The 20,853-nt window shown below is 39.4% G+C and overlaps 2 protein-coding genes across 2 annotated transcripts; one reads left to right on the forward strand and one right to left on the reverse strand.

Annotated features, from left to right (window-relative positions):
- Nucleotides 1–6,304: 6,304 nt before the first annotated feature.
- med9 (mediator complex subunit 9) lies at nt 6,305–7,093 on the forward strand. Its single transcript, XM_084925915.1, has 2 exons — nt 6,305–6,408; nt 6,618–7,093. The coding sequence occupies exons 1-2, from the start codon at nt 6,329–6,331 to the stop codon at nt 6,835–6,837; spliced, it is 300 nt and encodes a 99-aa protein (XP_084782041.1). The 5' UTR covers nt 6,305–6,328; the 3' UTR covers nt 6,838–7,093.
- Nucleotides 7,094–7,333: 240 nt separating this feature from the next.
- On the reverse strand, nt 7,334–8,717 carry LOC146388542 (dexamethasone-induced Ras-related protein 1-like). The gene is made up of 2 exons (XM_084925913.1): nt 8,346–8,717; nt 7,334–8,228 (listed from the first exon to the last, which is right to left on the reverse strand). The coding sequence occupies exons 1-2, from the start codon at nt 8,614–8,616 to the stop codon at nt 7,705–7,707; spliced, it is 795 nt and encodes a 264-aa protein (XP_084782039.1). The 5' UTR covers nt 8,617–8,717; the 3' UTR covers nt 7,334–7,704.
- Between the last annotated feature and the right edge of the window lie 12,136 nt (nt 8,718–20,853).

The raw sequence follows: 20,853 nt of genomic DNA on the forward strand, positions 1-20,853 counted from the left end.
TTACTTATAACATCTCTTTTTTCCAGTATCATTAAATTAAAACAGACTTTGAAGTCTGATCATAAGCACACAGAAAAGGAAAAGGCATTGTATCAGCAATATTACCCACCAGATGTTTTGCTTGACGCCAAACATCCGCACCTTCCAAAGGCTGTATTACACTATTTGGGATTTCCTGAGGAATCTTTTTAATTCCAGTTTTTCAGTAAAATGCACTGCTATTCCAGTAGTGGTCATTCCACAGGAGTGGAATTGTTCTTCATTAATAAAATGGTACTGTATGGTTCCAAAAAATCTACACTGAAAGGTTTATGATGCTTTTGTGAGCTTTACGTTGTGGGCATGTCATGATGGTGGACTCTCTGAATGTAGAAACAAATTAAATGTGAAATTGCACCTACTTCCCTGAAGACATTTTCCGAAACGTTAATGTTTTCTGAATGCATGTTATTAATCATTTATTAGTTAAAAGAAATACATAATATTAAGGTGAGCACCATTGGACCTGAGACTGTCCTTTTCAATCACGAATAGTAGCTTTTCAGTATGCAGCAGTGAACCTAACACAGCATACCTGTTTTAAGTTTCAGTAACCTGCTGTCTTGAAGACATAACAGTTCAGATGATGCTGTTTGTCCTCAACCAAACGTAAATATGTTACTGTCCAATATTGAGACAGGCCTCGGTCACATTGGTGGATATTTTACAAACAAGCTCCTGCTAGCAAGAAAGTAGCATGTTCGTACGTCAGTATTTTTTTCCTTGGAGTCAGGTTAGTGTTAATTTACACTGCAAGAAATCTTGTCACCTTTCACAAACAGTATTATTTTGTATTATTAATTACTGTATAATTAATTATTAAATAATGCATAAAAATAGATTAATTCTTTATGATGGTGTTCCTCTAGGAGGAAATAGGAAACATACATTACGGTCATTAACGTATAATTATTAAAATTGGCTCCATAGTGTAGTGGGCTGATTCTAGACCAGGAGGTGATACAATTCCCTTTGGGGTTGTATCCGGAAGGGCATCTGGTATAAAAATCTGCAAAGAGAACTTCCTCTTGTTATTATTTCTCAGTTGTCCATGTGTGTAGAATTAAGTGAGAATACAATACAGTACTATTCATATTTACGACATTTATCAATCTTACCAGTATCTGTCATTTGGACTTTTGATTTTTATTTTCTTTCAAATGCAGACATGCACAAATTCCCTTCTTATCTTGAAAATAGTCAAAACCTTTTTCCTGCAGTGCCCAATTTATTTCATTTAACAGGCAGAAAATATACTGTTTGTTCAAACCTTGCCTGAGTCCTCAGCAGCAATGACTCCATCTGTAATTCAATTATGGAAATCAAAGAGGCCTGTTAAAAAAAACCCAAAGCTTCGTGGAACCGAGCTTCAGATTTCTTGGAAATAAGAGATGATGAGCATGAACGTACTCTGGTTATAATCAGGATGTTTGTTAAACAGTAAAATGTCAAATGAAGTGCAGGAATCAATTAATAGCTGCACCAGCTTATTATGTTCTCCTGTTTTGGATAGACCAACAACTAAGAACAGACAGTGCAAATGTGCATTTCATGTTACATGCCACAGAGGCTGACTAGTACAACTGAATCCTGACCCCTGATCTATTTCCCTCATGCACATATCCTCAAGTATGCATGGCAGTGAAGTATTGTTTATTAAATTAAATGCAAATTTGGATTGGATTATGACCAGCAGCTGACCGGCTAGCTCTTTGGTGCACATAAAGACACTTTGTGAAAGCACATCTTTCCTAGAAAATTTTATGAAACCAGGATTCACATGATGGGAACAAATTTCTTGTCAAATAAAACTTTCACTTAGCCCTAAATCTAAATAATACAAGAAAAGTTCATTTTATTGGAAAACTATTTGTTTTAATGATGCACAGCTTCAGTGACTGTGTCTTTCATATAGAGATGCATGCTAAGATTAGACCACAGATTAGCAGACAGGACATCTGCATCCTGTCAGAGATGCTGGGAGGTGACACATCTGTTGGAAACTGTCAGCTGCCCATTCACGTCATTACAGAGGCTGAGTGGGGAAAGGCAAGCCACTCGGGGACTGCTATATAGGGGTTCAACTGGAAGTGTCCTAAAGTCACCCAGGCTTAAAAGATATCTATAATTCCCTTGTTAGCTATAAGTTACAAGTTTAGTCTGGGCTCCACACGAGATATTTTCCAGGGCGAAGTGGTCTTTTACTGCTGGAGTTCCTACATAGAAATCTATATTGAGAGCTAGAAAATAAATAAATCACATTTTGTTATGAAGTATGATGAAATGAATACTTCTCAAGAAATTTCAAGTAAGAAATAAAATAGGAGCTTTGTGTAAAAAAAAAGCAAACAACCAAACAGAAAACAAAACAGAAGAACTACTTAGAAGAGTTTTTTCTGTTGAATAGCTAACCATAAACACGTAAATGCATACTCCATTTTAATAAACATTACTAGGAAGGATATACACTGTAAATAGTGTATATCCTTCCTAGTAATGTTTATTAAAGGTAGGCTGAGGTTGATATTTACAATTGTCCTCTGTGAATTTCACAGCCTACCTCACATCTGAAAATTGACTTCTCCCTTCTTCTACCTATTGCTGTTGAGATGAACTAGATGTGAGAACTGTGATCTTTGAGAATTATGAAGGATCATGCAAGTGTGAATAGATCTATGAGCTGAAAGTGATGTTTAGAGCTTACAGAACACATGTGACTGCATCTACAAATCATCATTCCTTCACTACTACCTGTGATGTTTAATAAAACCTCACTACCTCTGCAGGCATTCAGTCACTTTACTTGAAAGTAGAGCCACTGACATTTTCACTAAATATTATATAAGCATAAGCAGCACGCCCCAGCACTGTTGATTAGTATGTGCTGTTGGCAGCAAGTAAGTCCTGGATTTGAATCCACTGGCTGGCTGGGGCCTTTCTGTGTGCAATTTGCACATTTTCCCTGCGTCAGCATGGGTTTTCTGGCCTGATCCCACAGTCCATGGGGTTATTAATGGTGATTTTAAATTTGCCACATTGGTTATCGTTCAGTCTGTTAGCCCTGCAGTAGAGTGTGACCTATTCAGGGAGTACTCCACAGTTTACTTTTTGGCAGGTTGGATAGGCTCCAGCCTTAAACTGGATAAATAGAAGAAAACGGATTAGAGTATGGATTACAGAAGCCATTAAAAAAAAAATTAACGTGGATTTTCCTTAAATCTATCAACATTTTTCTACTTTCAGTTGCATCACAAGGTGTTGACAACAGGTATTTGATTTTGCAGTTTTATGCTAGAGCATGCTTCGTTAACACAGCAAGTGTAAGTAGATGTGTTAATTATCATGCTCTGCAGTCACTGTATATATGGAACAACTAATTTAAAGAACTGTAATGAAAGCAGGCCACTTACAATAAAACAAAATATAAGTCATAATTAAAATGTTACATTTCTAAATGCTTCTCATATACTTTTAACTTCATGTTATCACTGTCACTGTTTTGGCTGAATGAATAGTCACTTGAGTATCAAGAACAGGACTAAAGATGATGTCACTAATGTTCAAGAAGCCTAAAAACCAGACCACACAACAAATAAAAAATGTTCAGTCAAATAAAAGTCAATGAACTAAATTCCTGTGTTTATATAATAATGGGATATTTATTCTCCCTACTGTGCACGTTAGCCATTGGGATATTTTCATACCTTTCTAATAATGCTGGGTCACAAAATGACCCACTTTTTAAAATGTATTAATATGAGGTGTCACAGCTTTCCCTGACCCAAATGGTAAAACACTTAGGGAACATAATGCCCAACAAACTCAATCTAGGTCACCTGTACTAACTCATGTAAGTTTGAGCAGTATGTAACACTCTGTCATACTGGAAATTAGTGTGAGGACTGAGCTTCTGGTAGGATCTTCAATGATGCCACACAGTGTGAGGTATGAGAGAAAATGTTTCCCGCTGACCTATATTTTTTCATGGCTATTTGTTTTCATCAAAGCTTAATTTCAGCAGCTGCTCCCTTCTTCTTCCCATGCCTGGCACACTCATTACCCACACATAGCAAACACTATAAGGAAGCATTCTCATTAGCCACCGCAGCAATGAGACCACCTCTGTGACACAGCCAATGAATATTTAAGATCATCTTTACTAAGATTTAACTTCACATTTAATGAGGCTAATGACCAACACAGAGACCTGCTGGTGACTGATCTCCCAGGAATATGGGTCAATGGAAGGGAAGACAAGACAGATTAGTTTTATATTTGCACTGTCATGACAATACAATACAATTTGTTCCTGAGAATTCATTTAAAAAAGGTATTGATTCCATCCTGTTTTCTAGGTTTATCGTATGCCACTAGTCTGCATTAATCTCTATAAGTTGAATATAATATACAAATATAGTCGGATACATTGTAGTCCGTTAGATCAGCGGTCCCCAACCCCCGGGCCTCGGACCGGTACCGGTCCGTGAGTCGTTTGGTATACCGGGCTGCGAGAGTTGAGGCTCAGGCGTGAAATGTATGGTTTTCAGGGTTTTTATCGGTTTTCGGCGTTATTTTGTTATCGTTTTTATCGTTAACTCGGTTTTCCTGGGTCTTTTCACGTGTGTTATGAATAAATCTTCTTTTTTTCGGTACCGGTACTAGTTTTATTTTGTTGTATTTATCCGCAACACCTTAAAGGCCGGTCCGTGAAAATATTGTCGGGCATAACCCGGTCCATGGCACAAAAAAGGTTGGGGACCGCTGCGTTAGATTATATTTGTGCATGTCAAAGTTTATATGGGTTGCCATGCTTCACTCAACATGCATGACATGTGTCACACTTGTAGGGATAGTAGATTGCATTTACTGCCGAAATAGATGTTTCGGTTTGCTAGGTATTGGGATGTGAAGCAAATTTTCCCTCTCATTGCAGGTCAGCTTTGTTTGCTCGGTGTATTAATGGATTATCTGGGGCTTATTTAAGGGCCAATGTGTGCTGCCGTGGGTTTCATTCAAAATAAAAAACACCTGGGGAAAGTTTTTAGCATAAACAGTAGGAAAAAAATAGGTTTCATTGGTTTCTCTTAAAATACAGTTAGCTTTAGGCTAACCACCACTTTAACACCTTAGACTCAAGATGAGAAGACAGCACCTTTGTTTCCTTGATGCTGTGTAATGAATTCAATGATGACACTTTAAAGTAAATGATGTTGACATCATTTCTCCCTCAGCTTTTTTCAGCCTATATTGCTTAAGGTCATAATTCCCTTTTGCGTTTTCATAGTTCATTGGGTGCTCAAAAGAGAACCTAAGTCAGCAAAAGGAATTACATAATTTTAATTGTGCCTTTTTATTTTTTATTTATTTCAAACATTTTAGCAATGAATGAAAAACTAATCTCCTCTATTTTGCCTTTCAGTGTGATTCACTTTACCTGTGTAGTCTGCATGTCCATTCATTCATTCATTGCTCTTTTTCTTGTTTTTTGTTTTGTTTTGTTTCGTTAGACTTATTTATTTTTTACTTTTTTTTCATGAGTTTTTACACTCAACTTGGACTTGTATAGCAAAAACACCAAAATACATTCTGTAAATAATGTATGTGTGTCTGTTTGTTTATGAACTTTACTGCAGGTCAAGAATGTAAAACTTATTTGACATTGTGGCCCACATACAGCCCACTTTTATCTTAAGTGGGTTGAGCCTTTCTGCCAGTGAATTAAATTTTAACTGCACATTTAATCACAGCGGTATCTTAATATTAGAAAAAGAAGAACGACGTCAACAGTTTTTCCACATGATAAAGAAATGCTGCTGTAGTAAATAAAAGAAATGTATCAGCAGAATTGTTTGGGCTTAAATTATAAGAAATAAATGTGTAAAATTATAGAGAAAGTTGCCCAGACTGTCCTGTAATTATCTAATTATGAATTACCACTCACTATTTATTTATTCTGGTGGGGATGGGAGGGGGGCATGCAAAAGTTTTAAAAATACATTTAAAAGTCAAAAAAAAAATTGTGCACTCTTTCACACTTTTCATAGCATCCAGTGGGCCGGACTGCAGTCTTTGCCAGCCGCTTATGTTTTACCTCCCTGCTCCAGGTAATTGAAGAAAATACGTACAGCACACAGTGCGTATCCACGCAATTACAAAGTATAGCACTATATCTCGAAAAGGTCGAATGAACAGAAATAAATATTTATATTAGTTTTTTACAATTCGAATGTAGTGATGTCATCAGCTTTGTGGCTGACGTAAACAATCTGCGTCGGGAACCTGTAGAGAGATGGCGACAGCTCAGGCGAAGCTCGACAAAGAGAGCGATGACTGCTCTCTGCTGCCTGTAGTTCATGATATTATTAAATGGTAAGAGTATTTATTGGTTCGTGTGTTGTCACATTGTGTGCTGTATGCACGGGACAACACTTGCTTGTCTCAGTCGCTTGGTGGAGTTGCTATGCTTGTTTGCTGTGTTAGCTGAAGCTAATGTTGATAGCTACAAATGTTACGTTAAGTGTCTGCAATAACAAAGCAGACGGATGACGCGCTCTTCTTTCCCCCCCATTTGCTTAAAGCATGGACAAAGACAACCAGGATGTCCTCCAAGAACTTGGTAAACTAAAGGCAAAGATCCAGGAGGCTCGGGAGCAGATCTCCAACATGCCGGGGATAGACAGCAGTCCGCTGGAGCAGCAGCAGCAGCTGGCCACGCTGCGGGAACAGGTTCGCACCAAGAACCAGCTGCTGCAGAAATATAAAAGTCTGTGCATGTTTGACGTGCCAAAAGCATCGTGAGACTAAAAGACTTGGTATGCACGCAGTATGGAGGAAGTAAATGGAGGTGGCGTGATTCAGGAACACCGGATGGACATTGAAATAATAACCGTCTTTTCTTTAATTGTGTCGGACTGCAACATGTTTTGAACTTGTCTTTGTTTTTTGTGTTACCACAGCGCAAATTTGTTTATATGATATTTGTATTAAATTGGGATTTTTCGCTTTTTTGAGTCCCATGATATTGATACATTGTAATAAATCGTATTTTGTATAAGCTTCGTCCTTTAAGGTTATTCGGAATACATAAGACAGACTATGAAACACGGCGAGCTTCTTAAGGGCTTCTTGCAGTTTTAATCTGCATGTGTATGACGTGTCAGGATGATGCAACAAGTGCATTTTAACAGATGGACAACATTTTTCCAGTTAAGGGAAACGGAAATCTGTGAAGCTTTGTGTTTAATGCAACTTCTTGGAGATTTGCTTGAAATGAAAAAGAAGGGGAAGCAGACTATAAAAGTAACAAGTTTTATTTTCTTATGCAAAAGTCAGGGTAGACAATAAATACACATTTAGCATTAAATTTGATCATAATGGAACAATCAAGTTTCACCATGGTTGAAAAAGTACAGTGAAGTGTAAACATGTTTCTTCTTTCCTCAAATGCTGCTCTTAGAAAGTTAAAATAGAGACAGATTTACAGCATTTTCAGAGCATCTACTGCACTACACAGAGATTTATGAGCCGAGCTAGTTCACAAATCTCAGCCTAGGCTGCACCACTGTGTCAGTTTATGGGCTTACATATTCCTTGTCAGTAAACTGGCTATCCACCACGGCTCCTAACCCTCACAGAAAAGTCTTTCACAAACTGGCAAATGAACTGTCAGCATATGATGCAGCCTTTCTCTTTGGCTTGGCTGCCGCCTACAGCTTTCTCCTTTATGTACATCAAGTCACTGTGCACGCTTGGTCTCCGTGCAAACGGCGCCACTATTCCATATGCGTTCCCGTCCTTGCACTTCTTGTTTTTAAACGACTTCCTGTGGAGAACCTCGCAGTACTGGAGGGAAACTTTGCAGTGTCGGTCGGGGCTCATTTCGTTTGGCAGCTTGGCCATGGTGAAGAGAGTCTGAAACATTTGGTCTACGTTGGTGTTTTTCTTTGCTGAGATTTCAAAGTATGCGCAATGTTCGTCCCCGCCAACCAGCTGCTCAATCTCGTCGTCTTGCACCTCACGGTAAAAGTCCCTGTCACACTTGTTGCCGCAGATGACCAGCGGGACGTCCACGTTCTCCTTGGTTTTGTTTCGCAGGCAGGACTTGGTCTCGTATATCTGGCGCTTCAGGCGCTGCACCTCTTGGAAGGAGTCTCGGTTATCGAGACTGAAAACCAAGATGAACACATCACCTGGAAATACAAGAGAAGGTATATTTGAATATCAAATAAAAATTATAATAACAATATTTGACTGTAATTAATTAAATGCATGGTCAAAGCTTCACGTGTCTGCAAAACTCAACTCACCAGTAAGGATTGAAAGCCTCCTCATTGCTGGGAAGGGATGGTTCCCAGATGTGTCCAGAATGTCCAGCTGATAAACGTCTCCCTTGATACTGTAGAATTTCCTGTGAAAGTCCTCGATAGTAGGCGTGTACTGGTCATCAAACCTCTCGTTGAGAAACCGAGAAATTATGGCTGTCTTCCCAACTTTTGTGGAGCCCAGAATCACCATCCGATGGCAATTCTTGGCCGGGATGTCGAACTCGTTTTCGGGCGGTGACATTTTCTTAATCATGATTGCAGCAGATGCACCTGTTGGCAAATGGTGCTCTGTCAAAGCGATCGTTCAAAAATCCTGTCAGTGATGTGAGGGCTCTAACCTCGCTCTCTGTCTGAAGCCAGAGGAGAGCAGGCTGAGAATTTATGGAGAAGGCTTGCCGCGCCTCCAGTGCGTCATGCGTCACCCTACAGCTCTCAGACCTGGAGTAAGACCTGGAATTAGTACTGTATTTGTGCGTCAGTCCTTTCTACCGCTCATCAAAAGAAAACACGAGTTTGTTTTCAGATATAATGCTTAATTGTTTCAAAGTCTCGCCATCAAATATTCCTAATTTCACACATTTCGTTTACTTTTTTCTTCACATTTTTTATACAAATCTAGAAAAGGCAATCAAATTATTCACACATTTATTCACAGTGTGTGCCTTATAATGAGACATGGGACTGCAATGACATTACTGCCTTTAACCCTCTCAAGGCAGGCGTTGCCGATTTGCAACAGTTAAAAACTAACAACCTGATTACCCCAGATACATATTTTATGAGTTTTTTTTTTTTACTCAGAAGTACCACTGCAGGACTTAGTTGTGCATTAGCAACAAAAAGTTTAATTTGAGCCTGAGAGGGTTAAAGCATTAACCTCATATGAGTATGCAACCACACAGTCCAAGCTCGGGCAGTTCAGACATAAGTCAAATTTCTTGCAAACAAAAGCTTTATTTGTTCTCTTTTACCACTGGCGAGTAAACAGACTGTACATCAGCAGAATGTAGGGAAACTGAGGGGGGCGCAGTGATACACGCTTATGTCAAAGGGGTGACTAGATTTTTTTTTTTTTTTTTTTTTTTTGGGGGGGGGGGGTGATTTTAGTCAGTATATTCCTCCGCATGAACCACCTTGTGTGTCAGCCTGTTTAGAAGATAATTACGTGTTTATTTGTGTTGCTAAATATCTTTAGGTCGTGAGATCATCACAAATGCAAGTAATTCAGGCTACATAAGATTTTGAACACACGTACTCATCAGGTACCCAGCTGAAGTGGGCTACAGCTGGGTGTAACTGGTGCGCTGCAAGCCATCGAGTCCCATTTCTATTGATTTTTTGCTAGGTATTAATCGAAGCAGCCCAAGATAGAGCCTTCGGTTTGTGACTCAGACTCTGCTTTTCCACTTTACCAGTTTAATCCCTTATCACCTTTCACTTGTCTTCTCACCTGGGAATCATTCTAGAGAGGATTCAAGAAAGAAAGAAAGAAAGAAAGTATTGGGTGTTGTCTGGAATTGCTCTTACTATATGTCACTATTCACTAGGGTATTTACTGTGTAAACAATTTGCTTTGATTTGTCTAATTTGCTGCTGTTGTGTGTGTGTGTGTTTTTTTTAAATACATTAACAATTTTATGTACTTTTTTCAATAGCAGCCTGAAAAGTTAAACTTAAAGAGTCAGTAAATTATAAGCAAGTAGTAATATGATATGACAAAAGTTGTAAAAAAACAACTAATTCTGCATAACGTTAAAAAAAAATAATGATATTTCTATTTAGAATCTTTATTTTATTCAGAAATTCAGTTTATATATAAACTGATTTTTTTTAACTCTTAAGTTTTCATTTCTTATATGAGTGTAGCTTCACTAAGCTGATGCAACACAGCTCTCACCAGGGTTCACAGTGTTGATATATTCAGTCTTGTTGCCCAATACGCTAAATATGCTTGACATAATAAATTATATTTTACCCTATAGGTACAAGTCTGGATATTTACCTTCATTTCACACAAATCCTAAAACTTACAAATACTGATGACCTTTGTTAGCATTCTGTGGGGTAGCAGGAACGAAATCAGATAGGTGTAGCTAAGCCTGGTTGTTCAGTGCTTCAGTGATGGGTTTGTGTAACCCGGCTGGAGTGAACAGTGCTAGACCCTTGACTATTGGTCAGTAATTAAGCCAGTGTGTTCTCAGTGATGTGTATAACATGACACGTGAGGAATAGCTTGTCCAGGCTTAGGCTTCAATAAAAAGACGTGCATGAAAATCTGATGGGTGATTTTAAATACTCTTATTCACAGGATTATTCTTGTTGTTTTCAAGAGTTCTGATTAAGTAATTACAGTTGCATCAAAATATTTCTGCATATTATAGTTCCACATAATCCCAAAATAGATGGTATGAAGAATGTAAATACACTGAAAGATGTTGACGTTTCTTGGTTTCGGTTGGTTTTTTTCTGATGAACTTTATCAGAGTATTTCCACTGCATTTCTGCTGGACTCATATCGGGACTTTGACTCAGCTATTTAAAAATATAATCTTTATTTATCTTTGGCTATCTGTTTTTATGATTATTTTTCCTGAGGGTTCTCAGCATGTCACTTTATGACCCACTTTCTTGGGATTTGCTGTTGGGTAGTTGGGTTTTTTGTGAGAGGAGTGTCTGTTTCCTTATAGCCCTGCCATGCACACCACTGAATAACAATGGTGAATATGAACATTAGCCTGTGCGAGACATTCTATAGAAGTTACCTTGGGTCCCTGTGACCTCACAGACTATGCACTCTCAGTCATGCCTGGAGCGCAATGTAATTGAATTTTTTTCCATTTGTACAGGGTTTGTACACACTCTGTCTGAATACGGACTGATATAGGTCACATTCTTCAGAGGTCAGCAGTCGTCTCTTCTGTTCATGTCATGATATATTTATCAAGCATTTGTTGACGATCAGACTCTGAAAGAGCCGTGTGATTTCAATTGAAACAGCCCTGTTTCTCTAGAAGTTGTGATGCTGTCCCATTCATCCACTGATTCTCTTAAGTGCACATCAGATGTCAGGTAAAACCTTTCCCAGCTGACACTGGGTGAGAAGTAAGAGATGTGATTTTACCTTAAAAAATGATAAGTAAGGATTTATCTTTAAGCATTAACCAATGATTTTGTTAAGCGACTCAGTAAGTTCATAATAAATTCAAGTTCATAATGAAATATGTTTTTCATAATAGATATTTAACAAATAATTTCATTTCTTGGTAAAACCTCACATTGAATGGGTCATGGTCAGAGCCGGCAGAGCTTATTTGCTTAGCCAGATGGAAGGAAACATCAACATTTTCACAGTGAATTTTCTTGAAGCTCAATGACAGATACACAGACCCAGGCTGCTCACCTAAGAGCTAGCTCAAGGTCAGTCCTAGAACACACTAACACACAGAACATGTGTTTTCAGGAACCATGTCTTTGCATGTGTTTTTACGCTTGTCATAAAACGTGAGCCGCATGCACTGACCTGTCTACATGGCTGTCGGTAGAGTAAACACACCAGCTCCAGCCCACTCAGACCACGGCCAGTCACACACATTAGGCTCATTTCCTTCTCAGCCATGTTTGCCTTCATCAATTAGTAAAGAGAACACAGAGGAAAAAGGGAAAAAAGAGATAGTGTGATTCTCTATGAGGACAGAATGCTTTATAGGCAATGTAAAAACAAAACTGTGTTACTTTGGTCTGGTGAGAGGACTGAACTCTTCACAACAGACCTACATTTTGGTGTTATTTTGGGCATCTGAATAGGCGCACTAACTGCATGCTTTATTGTGAAGAAACCAGTCCAGTTAAAGAAAAATAGAATCTCGAGTGTCCTTATTTTTGTCAATGACAACACCATAAAAACTGACAACACAGCTGCGGCAGACGGTGGTGACACAGTCTGAGTCTTTTTGCTGAGAGGAGCTGCAGATATTTTTCACTGTGATTTGTGGCTTGACCTCATTTGTGATGTTATGTATAAAAGGAAGCCTAAGCACTCTCGCTGATTTCACAAACTGCAGCTACTTCTGTAGAATCAAACTCCCTACGCCAGAAACTACGTAACACACAGAACACTAACATTTTCTGCACTATGTCATCATCCTCATTCTTTTCTATGGCAGCGTACACGCATAACACACATTTACTTAGTGACTAATTAATACTTGACAAGAATATGAGCATGTGTGCACATAATTGTGTGAATGAGTGTGTTGGTGGAAAGAGATGGAGTTGGTTCATATTGACTTGTATGACTAATCTGCCCAAGAAGCTTAGGAATTACTCTGGGGCGAGGTCTACCCTGGCCAGGTTGCCAATCTGTCAGAGGGCTAACACAGAGGGACAGACAACCACTCAGACTTGTAGCTAATTTAGGATGCCAAGTTGACCTAATGAGCTTGTGGCATGAAGCAGGTCTGTTTCATGGAGAGCATACAGGCTTAGGAAGACCATGCAACATCCACACAGAGCCCCAGTCAGCCTTGATTCAAACCACTGCAGCACAGCACTATCAAAACCCCCCAAATATAAAGCCATTTTTAAAAATTGTTAGTTAAATTTCCGGGTCAGGGATGAGTTCCTGTCCCAAGTGGAGGAGTTTAAGTATCTCAGGGTCTTGTTCACGAGTGATGGGAGAAGGGAGCCGGAGATTGACAGACGGATTGGTGCAGCAGCTGCAGTGATGCAGACGCTGTACCGGTCTGTTGTGGTGAAGAGAGAGCTGAGTGTAAAAGTGAAGCTCTCAATTTACCGGTCGATCTACGCCCCTACCCTCACCTATGGTCACGAGCTGTGGGTAGTGACCGAAAGAACGAGATCGCGAATACAAGCGGCGGAAATGGGCTTCCTCCGAAGGGTGGCTGGCCTCTCCCTTAGAGATAGGGTGAGAAATTCGGCCATTCGGGAGGGGCTCAGGGTAGAGCCGCTGCTCCTCCACATCGAAAGGAGCCAGTTGAGGTGGTTCGGGCATCTGACAAGGATGCCTCCTGGGCGAGGTTTTCCGGGCATGTCCCACCGGGAGGAGGCCCCGGGGCAGACCCAGGACACGCTGGAGAGATTATATCTCTCGGCTGGCTTGGGAACACCTTGGTGTTCCCCCGGATAAGCTGGAGGAGGTGGCCGGGGAGAGGAAGGTCTGGGCTTCTCTGCTTGGGCTGTTGCCCCCACGACCCAGCCCCGAATAAGTGGAAAAAAATGGATGGATGGATGAATAGTAAAATTTCCTATTACTGCTTCTACGTTTGTTGCAAGCAGGATACATTGGATGAGATGACATCAAAATACAGATTTAGATAATATTTTTGTTTTAATTGTGTATAGACACAAGGCAGTTCATGCACACTCCATTATGCACAGGGTTATTGAAAACAGAAGAAAAAGAACTACAGTGATTTAGCTGAGGTATGAGTTATGATGGTTGGGCCTGCAGGTTTTTTCAATTTTATTTTTAAAAGCTTCTGAAGCTCTTTATGCTCCTCAAAGACCCATCAGATATATTTGATGAATTTTTTCCCCTCCATTTCAAACCTTCCATTTTGCAAAATAATAGGTTGCATACTCCAATAAAAGTACTGTGTATTTATCCATGGAATTTGCCTCTGTTTACTTGCAAAAAAGAAAATACACTCACTCACTCAGCAAATAACCCTAAAGATGAATATGTAGCAATGTGCTAATGATGCTGCAAGAAATGACAATCACAAGATGATGATTATAAGATGGTCATTTGGTTGTTTTTTTAAATACTAGAATCAAACTGTAAATGGTAAATGGTCTGTATTTGTATAGCGCTTTTCTAGTCCCTAAGGACCCTAAAGCGCTTTACACATCCACCCATTCACACACACATTCACACACTGGTGATGGTAGCTACACGCCATGTAAACATGGCGTGAGGCTTGGGCCTGTTGCGTGTCAGCCCAAGCTATCTCAGAGAAAACCTGTTGAATGAAACAGGGGCCTGTGATTTCCAGTACAAAAGCTTCATATTTCAGAGCCAATCAGAGCACCGGACTCAGTGCAAGTTTAGTTTGCCAGCCACCTTCATGTTTGAACAATCTAACAATCTGTCAACCACATTATTATCTACAACAACATGCAAGCTGATGTCGTGCTCTCTGCATGACGTAGAACATGCGGTTGTAAATATGAAACAACAAAACATCTCCCTATATGATAATATGGCTGCAAGTCATAAGTAGGAAAACACCAGTGTTTATGGCATTTAGTGACCTGTTTAAATGACTTTGCTGGGCATCACAGTAGGAGGGAAATAAAACAAGAAAATTATATCCTTTTGAGAGATGTCCACGAGGACGGAACAACTTGTTCTATCAGCAATGTTGCTTCAGCTTCTCTCTGTGAGTAATCAGTGATTTGGCGTTAATGATTCCACATACACTGAACAGACAGTGGTTCAAAAGGTTTGTGATTTTTGACCCATCTGACCTGGAAATTGTCTTGTCTGGTGGTTATTTTCCTCATGGCAGTAAATGTACAGACAGCCACATCTCATTATGTGCACCTAAAGACCTGAACACACCATAAAACATTAGACTCTCTCTCAGGTCACAATTATTATGACTCCCTTTAGAAAACAGTAAAGGCTGGAATAAATCCCAAACGCTCATCAGCTGATATAAAACACAGAAAATGGTGAGAATATAGAGTCAGTCTTTAAGTAAGTTCACATCAATGCTTTGCATTCCAATTTTGCCATTTTAATTCAGTGTCACTTATCCTGAGCCCAGTTTCCAGAATCTGTGGACAGTTATTTTCTTAAAAATAGCTCAGATAAACACTCTTTACCAGACTGCAGGCCAAATCTGACCCTTTGGTTGTCCCTGACCAGCCTACGTTAGGTGGATTTCAAAGAAAAAAAGATTACACATGCACATTGTCAGGGTTCCTGGGTCGGTGACCCAGTGTTTTCAGTTTTGTTCATGTTCAGTTTATTTTGCCACTTCCATGTTCTCACTTCCTGCTTTTCCTGTGTCAGCTCGTCTCGTGTCATTAGCCAGATTATGTTCAGCTGTGTGCTCACCGGTCTCTCATTATCATCATCATCAGTCTGTGTATTTAAGCCCTCTGTTTCTACTCGTTCACGGTCGTGTCATTGATGTTATGATGTTATGTTGTCGTCTCCGCCTGCGTTCAGCCAGCCAGCCATTCAGTCTTTCTGTCAGTCCTTCAGTCAGTCGTCCAGCCAGCCAGCCAGCCATTTTCTACCTCTGTTCTGTTCATCCACTCCTTATAATAAACCTTCATCAGTCTTCACCTACCTGCGAGTCCTGCGTTTGGGTTCCTTCTCCCTCGCCTCCACACAACGCCTGACACACATCTGTACAAGTGACTACAACTTCAGTGTAAACGCAATACAAATGACTCTTAAATGTGAGTTTTGTAGGCCTGAAAACTATGAACTCACACTAAAAACAAAGAAAGACTGAAGCACAATGTGGAGTTTTTATCAAGACATAGACTCCTAAATATTTATCTGCTAAAGTTAGAAGTAAGGTTGAGTGCTTATTCTGTGGAGATTGCTGTGTTTAACAGTTTGAATCACCATTATGAGACTACCCATGAAGAGAAATACAACAACTTGACCGATAGTGACATCTGAGCCTTTGCCAGCAAACCTGAAAAAGTAACAAGGACTTATTTTTAACCAAGCTTTACACATCCAGAGATGGATATGGAAGCCCGTTTCCGCCACTAAAAAAAAAAAAGGATCCATAACTCAAAATTTCGAGTTATTTTCTCGAAATTCCGAGTTATTTTCTCAAAATTCCGAGTTATTTTCTCGAAATTTCAAGTTACTTTCTCGAAATTTCGACATATTAACTCGAAATTTCGAGTTAGCGCTGCCAATCAGTAATCTACGTGAATGACGTCATTTCCTTGTTACCCGGAAGCTGAAGCCCTCAGCTACAAATGCTACAGCTAAGCTACCGGTATTACATCCAGTCGTGAATGCACAGATTGCTGAGTGTTTTCAGCCTGGCTTCACAAATGATGAAATCCCTGTGTTATTAGCTGAATCACATGGTGTTACTATCAGCAAACGTACTCGCGAAAGCGCCAATTTGTTGGGATCCGTTTTTGAGTGCGCGGTCCTCTGCGCCATATGCTTCCGGGTAACAAGAAAGCGACCTCATTCACGTATATTTTTGATTGGCAGAGCTAACTCGAAATTTTGAGAAAAGTAACTCGAAATTTTGAGTTATATTTCTCGAAATTTCGAGTTACTTTTCTCGAAATTTCGAGTTATGGATACTAGCTGTTTTGTTTTTATTTAGTGGCGGAAACGGGCTTCCATAGATGGAGCTGTCAACACCAGCTTTGTGATTTCCCACAAAATCACTAAAAACAGTGAGCCATTCTCTGGAGAGTATGCCAAAGAGTGTTTGATGAACTCTGTCACGCTAATATTACCTGAGAAAAAATGGCCTGTATTTGTATAGCGCTTTTAGAGCACCCCTCTCCAGGAGAATGGTAACAGTGATGGATCAAGGACTTGACTTTTTCTTCTTGGTTCTGGACAAGAGCTGTGATATCCTACTATAAAGTTAAATCCAGATACAGATCCTGTGATGATCACCCGTCTGCTGCCCTGCTCATTTCCACCTCAGACACTAAACCTGACTGCAATTCACTTGCTCAAGCTGAAACAGACAGGAATTGAACAAGAAAAAACCCCTGAAAAACTGAAGATTGAGAAATAAACTATAAATAAAACTGCAATAGCACTTTGTATAAAGTTGAAATTGTTTGAATTTTTGCAAAAGCATGCACATTTTGCTCACAATTAATTTTAGGAATTTTGATGAAATTGTGAGGCCTTTTCTGTGTTTGGCTGTCATCCTGTGCTGTTTCATCTTCTCTTTGTTGCTCTCCCTTTCTCTGTGTGTGTGTTCATGTGTATTTATGTGAAGACCTAACCATGCCTTTGTGTTTCAGGGACGGGATTCCTTCTGCCTCCCCACCCTTTGTTCCTGTGCACCTGAAGATGAAGAGCTCACCTGTTTGTCATGGATGAGTGGAAATCCTTCCATAATCACCTGAGCATTAAACTCACAGGGTTGGTGAAGCCGGTTCCTTGTGTTTATATTTTTGCTCTGTATTACTTTGTGAGAACTGGTATTCAGCTGTTTTCTTCTCTGCGCAGAAAAAAAGAGTTTCTGAGAGAATATATCTGTGTTTGGACCAGCAAACTCTCCCATAAGTCCTGCATTTGAATCCTGCTTGCTCCACTGGTTATGACAGATTTCACATTTTCATTGCCCAATTATAACATATACTCTTATCAGTAGCAGTTTATAAAGAGATAAAAGTAATATTGAGCAGAATTCAGTTCAGCATAGTCCATCCAGAACAGTTGCAGTTTCTCTTATTGCTCCTTGGGAAAATTAATTGCCCATCTCTGCTCTGCATGCTGCCTAACGAAGGAAATTCCATAATTTCCTTCGGGATTAATAAAGTATTCTGATTCTGATTAACACCAATTGTTATCTAAAATTAGGAACCATAGGTCAATATAAAGCATCTTAGCATTTTGGTTAGTTATAAAGTTGATGGAGACCAAAAAGGAATAAAAACGAGGTTTCTATGTTAATCTTTCTTTAGCTTTGTGATATGTTTAGCCATTTCAGCTATAAAATGACTAAAATATATATTGATTCTGCCTGAGGTTTCTTCCTGTTAAAAGGGAGTTTTTCCTTCCTACTGTTGCCAAGTGCTTGCTCAAATGGGGTCATTTTCTTGTTTGGGATTCTTGAGGAAATTGTTGTGGTGATTTGGTGCTTTTAAACAAAACTGAATTGAATCGAATAAAATCACAATATATCTGTGTAGTTACTAGCTGGGTCGTTGCCCAAAGTAAAACAACACAGTGGGCTTTCAGTCGTACCAGGGAAGAAGATTACTTTATCATGACAAAGAAGAGAATATAAGTTTTATTTGACAATTTAATGTTTGTTAGGGAAAGAGTAGTATCTAGCTATCCTACTCCAATTCCTTGCTGAATTTGATATTCTTAACATAAGTTAATTTGTTCTTGTGAGTTTTGTCTGCAAACAAAGGAGCTCAGTGCGCTTTTTGGAAAATTGGCTTGAGGTACTACTTGAGTTTTTCCGTGATGCATTCTACCGACTTGTATCAGAGGTAACTGTCCATTACAAAATTGTTATTACTTCAATGAGAAGTGCAGTTAGTGGGTGTGTCTACACGAAGTGATCTTATAAATGCTCAACCTTAGACGTCAGTGAGCTGCTGCCCTTTGCAGCACTGTTTACGTAACTGTAATAGTTCTCTCTAAAGAGCAGGAAGGGAGAAGAAAGGAAAGAGAGAAAGGTAGCAAGTCTTTAGCAAGGATTAATATATTTAACCTCACCTCACACACTCACGTAGGCTCCCTTGTAATACCAAATAGTAATAAAATCAGTTGAGCCACCCTCCAGGTTGTTATGTCAACATTTAACCCCCTCTGTGAGTGCCCAAACCCACAGGCACACACACGTACGCACAGCAAATATTACATAAACTCCCACCAGGTACCTGAGCTGCTGTTGTGTACAACCTGGGTTCTGTGTAAAATTACATTACAATTCTTTTCTTTTCTTTTTTTTTGCATGGAATGAGTTATATCTAATAATTTGCAGAACTCTTTAAATACCTTGTGTGATCAATACTAATTTAGCCTTTTTCTACGTGACTCACAGCTCTTTACAAATGAGTGTGATAACACCACACAACAGAGAATGCCACAGCCTAAACACCAGAGGTTTGAAAAGGACACATTCCCTCTGCCGCTTTGAATTTGAGGAGTTTTTAATCACACAAACCTAATTTGCAGGGATTAATTAGGTTTCCTAATCTGTTTCTTTTTATAGAGATGAAAATTTGGTATTATATGTCATTACTCTCAGTATGCCTTTATTAACAGATTTGTGTGTAAGGGAATATGAAATATTTTCTTGTTCAACTCATTTTAAAAGGTTATTAATTTTTATCTCCATGTGCTTTTCCCCAGAGCAACATTTGCATACATTTGCCTAAAATGGTCACTGATAACATTAACACCTAAATGATTATTAAATGCTTTCCAAGGCTGACTAAGCTGTGAGTCTCCAAAGGTTGTGTGCCACGGAGCTCATCATCATTTAACACACACCTTGTCACGATCTAGCCTGATAAAAGCCTACTCATCGTCATTCGTGATGTGATGGTAATATTAGATTTTCAGTTGCAGTTAATATTAAAACCCCATCATCACATAAAAGTTTTGACTATAAAACAAAAGTCAAAAGAATTCATAGTGGTTATGTGTAAAAGCTGACATATATTGAAATAACCTGGCTTTCATTTAATCCACAGGCATGAATGGGTTAGGTTATTTGACCACAGGCGTGAATGTGAGCATGAATGCCTAGCTGTTTGTCTGTCTGTGTTAACCCTGCAATAAGTGATGACCTATCACAGGTGTCATTTACCCCGCCCTTTGCCCTGTGGTAGCTGGGACTGGCTTTAGCCCCTCTATGACCTTCTGGTTGAACAGAAGAAGATGGATGAATGTGTGGATGGATGGTTGGATTAAGCAGTCTGTTCTGGCCATCTTCTTTGTTTTTGTTTACACCTGCACTGTCTTATTGCCTCCCATTTGGACTCTGTATGATGCCATTTCACAAGCTAGTGAGAGGGCGAGTACTAAGTAGCCAACATGGATATTCCTACTGTTCAGCTAATCAGGCATATATGCATGTTCTTTTCAAATAATTACATAGGCATTATGCACAGGCATGCATAGTGGCCTTCAAGTTGAACACAATTCACCCTTCTTAATGAGCTCTGATATGTGTGTGTGTGTGCGCACGCGTGTGTGTGTGTGTGTGTGTGTGTGTGAGAGAGAGATTATCTGTGTAAATAAGAAGGCATAAAACGCATCACAAAGCACACATAAATTACAGTAAAACACATTCACTCTACACTTTAAGTTTGAAAGTGAATTGTGTTTACTTTCTCGGAAAAATGTCAATACATGTTACAACAAAACAACTGCAAAGTTACTTCAAATTCTGATGTAACTTCACTTTAAGATGTAAGGGTAGAAATACTGCAACCATAGAAGAAAGGACACCAGAGAGATATATCAATCCTGACAAGTGTTTGAACAGTTAACACACAAAGGTGCCATGAAAAACAATGCCCTGGGCTCACAGGAAAGAGACTGCGGTTTCAGTCTCTTGTGGCTGATTTAGATGAATTACCAATATAAAATTATCCCACATAATGGAAAAAGGAAAGGCACCCTTGAAGTATGAGTAATCCTAGTTGATTGTGGAACCTTGTGTATTAGCTGGATTTCATAAGGCCCTTTAAGAAGTTTGGGGCTCAGCAGGCTAATGAAAAAAGGATATGTAGTCCTTTCATGTACAGCATGCTCCAATGATTA

Source organism: Perissodus microlepis, chromosome 4 (genome assembly GCF_051167445.1).
Source record: "Perissodus microlepis isolate ML-2025 ecotype Zambia chromosome 4, ASM5116744v1, whole genome shotgun sequence".
Taxonomy (NCBI): domain Eukaryota; kingdom Metazoa; phylum Chordata; class Actinopteri; order Cichliformes; family Cichlidae; genus Perissodus; species Perissodus microlepis.

What these genes read in the sequence shown, in the direction of transcription:
- LOC146388542 (XM_084925913.1), bottom strand. Translation starts at nt 8,616, where the DNA reads ATGATTAAGAAAATGTCACCGCCCGAAAACGAGTTCGACATCCCGGCC. An exon ending in GAGGCTTTCAATCCTTACTG is followed by an intron (nt 8,229 to 8,345) that starts GTGAGTTGAGTT and finishes TTGTATTTCCAG; the next exon opens with GTGATGTGTTCATCTTGGTT.
- med9 (XM_084925915.1), top strand. Translation starts at nt 6,329, where the DNA reads ATGGCGACAGCTCAGGCGAAGCTCGACAAAGAGAGCGATGACTGCTCT. An exon ending in GTTCATGATATTATTAAATG is followed by an intron (nt 6,409 to 6,617) that starts GTAAGAGTATTT and finishes ATTTGCTTAAAG; the next exon opens with CATGGACAAAGACAACCAGG.